This window comes from Falco naumanni, chromosome 7 (assembly GCF_017639655.2).
Source record: "Falco naumanni isolate bFalNau1 chromosome 7, bFalNau1.pat, whole genome shotgun sequence".
NCBI classification, from domain to species: Eukaryota; Metazoa; Chordata; class Aves; order Falconiformes; family Falconidae; genus Falco; species Falco naumanni.
Window position 1 is genome coordinate 48,950,387 of NC_054060.1, and position 10,254 is coordinate 48,960,640.

Sequence of the window (10,254 nt, forward strand, 5' to 3'; positions counted from 1 at the left end):
TTCTGTACCAGCAGAAGAATGTTTGTACAAGGGCTTTTTTCTTACTAATAATATTAATGCTTGCTTCAGCTGAAATATCCCTTTCTGAATTTCTGAATTAGCTGCTTTCTGAAATTCAAGTGAAAGAGGCACTAATCTTGCTGATGGCACAGTGGCTGGGACTTAGGAGAAAAATGTGCTATTTACAGCTACATTGCTGGGGTGACTTATTTTGAGGTGGGGATAAAGTCACTGACTTCCAAAGAGCTACAAAAACCCCAAGTTGTTGTTATCTTCAGTCAGTGTGTTTGTCAGATCACTTCTTTCTTACTCTCTTGGATGATCTTTACTCTGTTAAATAACAGTATATCCAGAGCTGAAATTTTAGGTTCTACAATAGTTTAAACACATTCAGCCTGATCCCAAATGTGCTGAATGTGTTGATGAAACACACACCAGATAAGATAGTAAACCCCTCTAGACAAAATGTAATATTTATGTCAACTCCACGTAACACAAGAAAAAGAAATATTATACAGGACAAAATTTCATTAGAGAGACAACCTGTTTCTGAAGTGATAGTTTGAGAAAGCATAAGACGTTAAATCTTTTTCAAGAACTCAAGCTCTTCTTCTACAGTACTTGGAAGAATCCAGCCGATGACAAGTGGAAGGAATACATCTCAGACATATGTCGATGTTGAAATGTTCAAATGTTTAAGATGCTGTAGGATATATTGGGGAGAAAGCACTGCATCTTGTTACTAATGAGCACCTTGAGCTTTGAAGATGTAGATGTGTATCATCAAGTAGATGTTATCAACAAACACTCTTGTCGATTATTAGTGGATATAACCCTTGCTGGATAAATGACTTTCAATGCTGTAGCTATGCTACTTTGTTTTTTAAATGGGATTGTGACAACATAGAAGCAGTTGAACCAAATAACATTGCCTGTATTTTATTTTGAATGGTAACCTAGTCAGGTAGAGAGAGTTTTTGAACTTTTCCTCCTTTGCTTGTCAAAGGAAATGAATTAAGGAGTTAATTCATTTGCAAGTGGAAAATGTTGGGTAGAAATTCCACCGATCTTTAAGGGCACTATTGCAACATTTTACGGTCTTGCATTGTTCTGTATGTAATATACTATGTATACTAATATACAATAGGGCTGGCCCCCACTGGCTTTATATAAATAGTGAAGCTGTTAGAAAATACAAAAGAAGAAGAAAAAAATGTTCCAACTCCAGAAAGAAATAGAAACCACTTGTTACACACACTACTTGGATAAAAATATACTCTTAGCAAAGTATTAACAGAAAACAAATTTGGATTCAGTCATTTGTCTTAATAAATTAGGGTTTTCTCTTTTGTCTAATCCACATGAACCCACAGAGAAAGAAAATGCTGCCTAGCACTTATGCCTAGACATGCTCTGAAAAAAACTGAGTAACTGTAGTGGTCTTTACCCTTCCACGATGCTCTAAGATTGCCTCTGCTTCATGTTTTAAAAGCCAGTTAATGTTGTGCTCTGTCCAGTGTGAACATGAACTATATCACTACCAGATAATGTGTGAGACTTGGCAGGTCAAGGACATGGTGAGAAAATAGAATAAAACTACTATGATCTTTTCCCGCCCAACAAGCAGCCAGGAAATACAGCCACGAGAAAATGAATGAATAGGACTGATCTAATGGAAATGTCAGGAGACAAAAAAGTCTTTCATCATACACACTCTGAGAAGAGCTCTGCAACATTTTACACCACAACAGTGAGCAAACAGATCCAGGGTTTTCTGAGGCAAGCCACAAAAGCAGGAAAGAAACTTCCCTCTAAGCAGTCACCATGGGAAGGTGTCTCACATGCTTGCAACTTCTGCCTGTTACCGTTCTTAATACAAGAACTGTGGATGATAGCTGCCTGCCTAAAATCGTAGCTGTGCCCATTCAGTGATGAACTGGAACCACCAAACGTCTATTATCTGTAGGCTATAAAATTACTTTGTTACATTCTAGAAAAGAGGAGTTTAAGAGTTTAGAGCTCAATATGAGATTTCAATAAAAGTATTTTTATTTCCTGTGCTACAAGAGTTTTTGCTCCTCCCAGAAAAGAAAGGAACTCTAGCCAGTGCAATGTAAGAGTAGCATTTTGTTACTACTGATCTGAAGTCACAGGATGTTCCTGCCCTATTAGCCTTATGTTGAACACAATGACAGTAAGTGAGACTTGACAGCACAGAAGGACAAAACCAAAAGAAAATCGTAAAATACATGAATGAGAGAATTTTCTTGTCATTTGAGCCTTTCTCTAAGGCCTATCTCTTGTAAGAAGAACTTGGTCTCTATGTTTCCTTTTGCCTGAGAATGACTAAGCTGCTGAACAGAATTTTCAAACGGATCAAACGGATATAACCTTCTATCATGCTTACATGAGTCTATCAGATTTATTAGACTGCTTCAGCCAGATGTCCCAGAGAGACAGAGATGGATTAGTGGGGACAACAGTAAAAAGGTGTGAGAAACAGAAAAAGTTGTTTAAAAGAAGAGGTGGACATTTAAAAGATATATCTGGGTACCACCCGGATGCACATACTCGCTGCACAGTGGCACTCAAACTCCTCTGGACTTGTAACATTCTGGCCACATGGTTTTCTGGCATTGTGAGCAGGTGGCCCACCTTCGGGTTAGAGACAGTGGGTCTATTCTTGCCATCTCTGACTTGCTGGGTCATTTCATGCCTACTGGCACTCATCTTTCCCAGAGTATCAAGCCTTTATGTACAAATACCTACAAGTTCTCAAGGAGATAGCTGATAGTTCTCACCAAAAAGTATTGCTTCAAACAGGAGAGAAACTTGACTAAATTTAAGACATATTTCTTCAGTTAATTATTAAATAACTTTTAAAGATCTTGAGCCAAAAGAAGTGTTAAGTTTGACAGTAGGACAAAAGACTTAAGTCAGTTCTCATTTACCAAACAGCTTCCAACACCCCTAATCATAAAAAGATAAATCTTGAATAAGAACTTTTTAAGAAAACTATACTTAGTTTTAAGAAAACTATACTCGTCTAACAGGAACCAAGTGCCACTAAACTGAAAATAGCTGCCAGCCTTCAGTGTGTGTACAGATAACATACACAAAAGTAAACAGGATAAACTGTCAGAGCAACAAAGATAAGATTTAACTGATTTTTATAGCACTGCTACTGGAGAAATTGATTTGAAGAGAACACATATTATTTCACTTCCATGTTGTAGATGTTCCTATATGTTGAATTTATGCGTAAGAAATATAGAGAAACAGAGAACAAAAACCTGCATTTATAACTATGAAGACTCATTAGTAAAAAAGGCTTTTTTTCTACACTTGCATGCCAGAGTGAATGACAGAAAAGGGAAAGGACATGCAAATTAATGGAGGACACCTAATCAAGCAGGAGGAGGAATAACAGGGAAGTGAGTAAAAGTGAAACACTAAGGTGAGTTCAGGCTTCACCCTCAGCGTCTTCATTATTAATGAATCATGTTTCTTTATAACTGGCAAATACTACTTTCCCTTGAACCTGCCCAGCTAACTATTCCATATTCCTGGTGCAGAAGCTTCAGCTAGAGCACCGTAATGGAGTTGGGAAAGCCTGGCTGCCCCTAGCAGCGATGTACTTTTTACTGCCTTAGTCTCATTCTGCAGTAGGGATACTCCACCTTGTAGATAAGATGTGCATGGCTGATGGTAAAGAGTAGGTAAAGGACTAACCACTGCCATCACAAACACCTGCATGGTGCTGTTGAACTACTGCATTTACATGCTGTGGAAGGAGCAGCGGCCAGCTTGCTTAGTCTGTATTGAGTGGGCATGTGGGCTCTGCCTACTCTCTGAGAACACTGGCGCTCATGCTGCTCCGGCAAGCGTGATACCAAGCCCTTGCTGATAAGTGCTCCTCGTGGCAAGACACGTTCTCTCAGAGAAGCTGCCAATTCAAGGCTGGTGCTTGACTTCTAGACCCCAATTTGGATACCAGCTTGCTTTCTGCCTGGACAGAGGTCTCTCACATCTGCCCAGAGGCTCCTGTGTGACCAAAACCCATATGCTGAGCTCCAGTTAACCTTTCACTTCTGTATGGGAATGCTGCAAGAAACTCTTCATTACATCTACCCACACATACCACACCCTGCTTCTTTACAGACACCTATCTATTAACAAAAATAACAATAAAAAAGCCCCCTAGGGAAATATACTTCTGAGAACCTGTTTTGCTAACATGCTGCCACCATGAGACATATATAATCCACAAAAGCTATGTCACATCAGATTTTTTTTACTATTTTACATGCTGTCAAGGGTAGCTTCTTATTTACGAAAGCAGGTATTTAATAAATCAGACATTAACTGTGTAGTTGATGATTGCTGGCTAATGCCATTTTCCTAGGCAGCTGTCAGCCTGTACCCTGGCAACCTCTTTTATAACCATCTCACATTGCTTTTGGAACAGTTTCGTTAACAGAAACAGAGACGGAAGTTTTACCACAGCTGCTGCGTGTCTGATTTTTTTTCTTTTCTTTTTTTTTTTTTTTTCTTTTTTTTTTTTTTTTTTTTTTTTTTTTTTTGCAAAGATACAACACAGTCTTAATGCTTCCAGCTACTGCACCGAGCTCAGTCATCAAGAGAAGGAAAGAAAAAAATGAAGCAATGTATTTTTTCAAACTGCAGATGTAAGATTCAGGTCTTCTCTGTGATTTTTACTTTGATTTGTCATGTTTGCTTGAGCTTCCATGTTACTAATTGCTAAAATCATAGTTTATTCTTCAGCTCCTTTCTAATGTGAAGGTTCAAAGTTATCGTACTGAAATAAGATTGCTGCATTATCTAGCACAGCCAATGTTGTCATGTAGAGGAACTGGAAAGTCCCAAAGTTAGTGCATACAAAAGAGAGTTCAATTATGTTCTTAATTGTAGGCACAGACTCCAAAAATGACTGCAGGTTTTGTTAGGCAGGAAACAGTCACAAAGGTTTGAATTTTAAATCACAATTAGCTAAACTTTCAGTCTGACTGATTCTCCAGAGAAAACCCCTCTTTCTCTCAGTTGCCATTTCACTGCCTGCAAACTCATTCACATGAGGAGCTGCTCGGTTGTCCCTTGGGTGGGGTCAGCTCCAGCAGCCGCGGCAAGGGAGGAAAATCACCGCCAGCTGCTACTGAGATAACTGCTGATGCCACCGTAGGGAAGCCTGTGATTTGGAAGGGAGCAAACTGATAAACATTCCAGACTGACACAATCCTCTGTGCCACCAGTATTAGCAGCAGCAGCCATAATGGTCACTGATAATTACAGTGTCTGATGGCTTTGAAATGATTATTACCTCCCTGGGAGTGAAAGACAACTATATGTTAACAGCTGATGAATTTCTGGTCTAGTCTGACCAGCAGCTACGCCAAACAGGCTTCACGCCTACAGTTGTTGATAACCCATGGAGACCAGTCCAAACCACCAGATATATCACAAAGAGGGGAGTAAAGGCAAAGAACAAAACAGACTGTGGATGTGGGTTTTACTTGGTAGCAACCATGATGTATGTTTCAGAGATGTGTTGGTGACAAACCCAACTTCTTTTTTGCTCCTCTCACTTTGCTGGCCTTCAGTTGAAAGTTTGAACTGCTCTAGTCTAAGAATTCAATTTAGTGCTGAAAAATTGAATTTGATAAAGCGTGTTTTCAGTCACCAGCTGATGCTAAAATATCATGTGTTCTGAACATCATGAATAGTTCCAATACAATGTTGTATTGTTTTCAAAGTAGGCAAGATTACTGCGGTGGGTCATGTTTATCTCATGATTATCCACTCTGTGAAGTTACAGTTCACAGGTGACTATATGCGTTCAACCTTGGTCCTGGAAAAAGCAATTTTAGGGAAGAGTTTGGCAGAATACCTTCTCTTGCTCTCTCACATAGAGTTCTCTTTAAATTTTTGTTTTTTCTAAATAATGGAATATATGTCATATGAAGTTAAGAGTTATCGTCTTCTATCTTGCCTATATTTTCAAACACTTATCTATTATTGTGGGAACAAATGTGAGGCAAGAAGACCAGAAAAGCCAATGGAGGAGTATTCTTACAGTATCTCTGGAATTCCAAAAGACTTCTAAGCTCTTGAACTGACTTATCCTCTCCTTATATGAGAAACTCTACATCACTTTTTCATTGCTCCTCTATAATGTATTCCACTACCAGTCAACTACATTCAGAACTAAAATTATTATTTTATCAAAGAAGAAACAGAGCTAACAGAGGTCTTCTACTCCATCCTCTTACCCAGTAGCATAACCACCAACACCCAAACTGTCCTTTAAAGATGTTGATCTAGTCTGTCCTTATCTAATCTGTCCTTGGAAACAATGCACCTTGCAACCTATTTTCAAACCTAATTACTGATGCCGTCTGGCCACTCCCTCTGAATGCCAGCTCTTCTCTGGCAAGAACATCGCCATCTTGCCATGTTTGCTCTTTGCTTTTTAATGAACCCATATCCACAGAGCTCACCAGAGCTTTTTCCTATGCCATGTCAGCAATGCTGGTTTTACTTTTTTTAACTTTTCACATATCTATAGGTTCCGGTCCTATTATGCATTAACTTGATTGCTGCTGCTATCTATCTTTTTTTATTCCTCATTTATTTTCCCCATTTTCCTGACAGTTGGCATACAAATTAGTGGATATGTCTGCAGAGGTTTACACTAGATTCTTGCCTGGATATATTTCAGGTTTCTTCTCTAACTTAAATTTCTCAAGTCTTCATGATGTCTATATAACTAATTTTAGTTGCTTCCTGCAATCCCCCAAGCTCTTTGCTATACAATCAAACTTCCTTTGAGATCTACAGTTTTACTCACTATATTATCTTGCTCTCTTCCTTAAGTTCTTTCATTTGAAATGGCAATTGTCCTTCAATGAAAGCATTTTTTAACACCTTAATGAAATTCTTGTGAACCCATATTTGCCACAAATATTTTAGCAGTAATGAGCTCATGATTCTCTCTGCTGTTTATACATGTCTATCAGTATCTCAGGACACCTCATCCTGCTGGGATGTTCTTGTTACAGTAGAACCTCGTGAAAGTTTAGGTGCTAGATGACTAACTTCAATAGTAATACCATCTTCAAATCCTGGCCAATAAAAGTCATGGGAACTGTTCTGGAAAGAATGACACACCAGGTATGGGGGAACATTTTGTTTAACCTTGGCTACGGCTACCAGTGATTTTAAAACATTTAGTTTAAAAAGTTCTTCCTCAATTGTATAATGCTCTTTCCTCATTAAGCCTTTCTCTGACTTCCTGTTTTCAAGGTAATGGTTCTACATTGCGGTGAACACCTTTAACTAAAGAATCAACAAACATTTTTCCAAGACTGCAAGACAATCCTCTGCCATGGTTTGTTGGCTCTCTGTGTGAGAGTATTTCAGGGCAAGTATGCAACCTTCATGTTAAATGATGATGGAAGTTCAAGTGAACTTCAACAAAGTCTCATTACTTTTCAGCTTTGGGAAAATAGCCAAGATACACACTGCAAGGACTAAATGAAAATAAACTAGCACAAAGAGCTTCTTCAAACTGTGTTATTTACAAATTCACATAATGGATATATAAGTCAAGAGGCAGGCAGGTCCTTCCTTTGTGACTGACTGATAGCTACAGTAAGTAGCCCTGTCTCAGAGCTTTACCTTGTACCGGGACTCTGGCAATCTCTCCAGTGCTAATAGCTAAGCTCCTCCCTCTCACTAGTGGACTCATCCTCTCTCATTTCATCTTTACTACTACTTCTATTCCAGCTTCTTTCAGTATGGGTGTCAAAATTCTAGGATTCACTTTGTATTAATCAAGGAAAACTTTGAGAGAAATATTTTTACAAATATGTAATGCTCACAGGGGAAAATATCTCCCAGAATCATCATTAACCAAGATGACAGCATCTATATCTGCCTTGATCTGGACTTCTTAAACAACAAAAGTCACGTCAATATCATGAACGCACCTTGCTCACATGTCAGTGACAGCACACGCACAACAGCACAGAACTCAGGATGAGTAAGTTTTTCAGCTGCTCTCAGTAGCTCATCTTCAGTAACCACATTAACAGTAATCGCAGGTGCTTTCTAATTTCGCAAAACTCTGTACTAAAAGAATTTAAATTCCTATTCAGGAGTAGATCTGAATTTTGTCTTCAAGCAAAGTCTTTCCCAATTGTGATGACAACTACCCTGTGATACACAGTAAAGTCACTAGTTTTAAAAAAAACCAACAAAACACCACACCATCAACTGCTGTTTTGAAGTCATTACTGACTACAAAGTCATGCTGGAATGTACCACATACCAATTAAAATATATTGTAGCTATAGCCTAACACCTCTCTAAGCCACCAAAGAAACTTCCCTGTGGGGCATACGTGAAGTTTGACATACTTTTTGTAACTACGCCAAAGAGGGGGTTTTCTGCTACATCACACTGTAAAAATGTATTATTCTCAGAGTCAGTGCAGACTCTGCTTCTTTAGGATGCTCCTGCAGCTCATAAAAGGAGAAATCAGTTGAGCAGGCAGTAACTGAATAATTATAATACTTATACAGCATACAGGCTTGGACCAAGTCAGACGTACTTGATCTGCCTACAGTACCTCTGCCCTTTCTATGAGGGCTTTATCCCTATACCTGATTTTAGCAAGAGCATCTTGGTACAATGGACAGACAATTTTAGAACAAAAAGCAATGAGGGTGCCTCAGCTACCACAGATACGCTGGGAACTGTTCACTTCGACACACCCATTCACAGCCCAGCACTGCTGCAGCCATTACAGAAGTATGCACTATTGCTCAGACAAATAAGATATGTATTTAGTATACATACACACACAGCTCTTGGGTGACAATGGCCATGAAAAATGTATTTTGTTAGTCTCTTGAAGCCAATGAGTAGAAAAATAATGTAGAAGTATAATTGTTATCCCTAGCCACAAAATGCCTCAAGGCAGTTGTTGTCACAGTGAGAGTCTGTGAAAAGCATGGTCATTTCCCTCGAGCATGGTTGAGCCTGCACCATGTGAAATTTCAAAAGCATATTCTCATTTTGGACATAGAAATTTCATTTTTTTTCTCTGTATTAATGTTTCATTTTTAAATACAAATATTTGAAGCAGATAACAAAGACACAAAAAGTTAATTGATAAACAACTGAATTTTGCAGTCCACTCTAACCCTCTGTGTTCCAAAATCTTGCCAGTCTGCCCCAAATAAACCTTAAGAAGTCAGAAACAAGCATGCTTGGCATAAAAGCTCTCCAAATTTCAGCCACAGATAACTGCAGTTTTGCTTCTATTCAGCCAGACTATGTCCAAATGCAGTATGTATTATCTGTTAGTTCTGCCCATGTAAGTTCAAGAATGCAGTGGTTGTATGTTGTGGGGGGTTTCCACTCACCCCCCCACCCCCCCACCCCCCCTTTTCTCTACTGTCTGAAATAGAGCTGGGAGAGAAAACTAAGTCTGTAACACCAGTCACATTGTCAAACCAAGCTTTACCAGAGCTATTCTAAATTCCCTCATGTACTTCTGTTCTTAGTTTAAACTTAACTTTAATGATCTGCAATTCACTTTTTATAGATCTGGAATTGCCCTTTACAAGCAATACACAGCTTTCCGTGATTGTACAGACCAGCACAGCTGAAGTTACAGTTCTAAACCATCTCTGATAACTCTTCCAAATAATAAAACTTTATATAGACGCAAGAAAGCTGTTAGCTCTCTAGCAGAAGAGTTCTTGGTGTCTGAAGCATAAACCTATTAGCAACCATAAGTGTTTTCATTCATAAAAAACTTACGTGTTTCTGTTAGACAAAGCTTCAGCAAACATAATCCAAAAGTTGCCCATAAGAAGCTGGCCATTGTTTTCTTGGAACTGTTTTGCAAAATCCAGAGATCCTTGCAAGCTGCGGAAAGAAGGAAAGCCCTGACGCTCGTTAAGCCTGCAGTCAATGAGTCTGAAGTTTGCTGCACTTTTTATTCAGATTCAAAGGAACTGAAGTAATGACATAACTGGGAGGGGGAGCTCCATCAAAAGTCACACCCATATTGCAACAAAAGTTACCCAGCAGTGGAAGAAGGAGGGGGGAAGGGGGGAGCTAGTACTGACTAAGCAGCCACACTCGAGTTTTAAAGAGGCACTAAACCTCCTCTTCTTACACAAGTACAGTTAAAAGTTATACTTACTGCACTTGCAGGAAAATTTG

The 10,254-nt window shown here is 38.9% G+C and overlaps 1 protein-coding gene across 7 annotated transcripts in view; it reads right to left on the bottom strand.

Moving 5' to 3' along the window:
• The window catches only part of CD44 (CD44 molecule (Indian blood group)), a 59,143-nt gene extending 49,123 nt beyond the window's left edge, over window positions 1-10,020 (bottom strand). For all 7 annotated transcript variants that reach the window (XM_040601467.1, XM_040601466.1, XM_040601465.1 and 4 more), the window contains exon 1: window positions 9,847-10,020. In XM_040601467.1, the coding sequence (XP_040457401.1) occupies window positions 9,847-9,910 (64 nt within the window). In that variant the 5' untranslated portion in view covers window positions 9,911-10,020. The remainder of the gene's footprint in view (window positions 1-9,846) is intronic.
• Window positions 10,021-10,254: the final 234 nt, after the last annotated feature.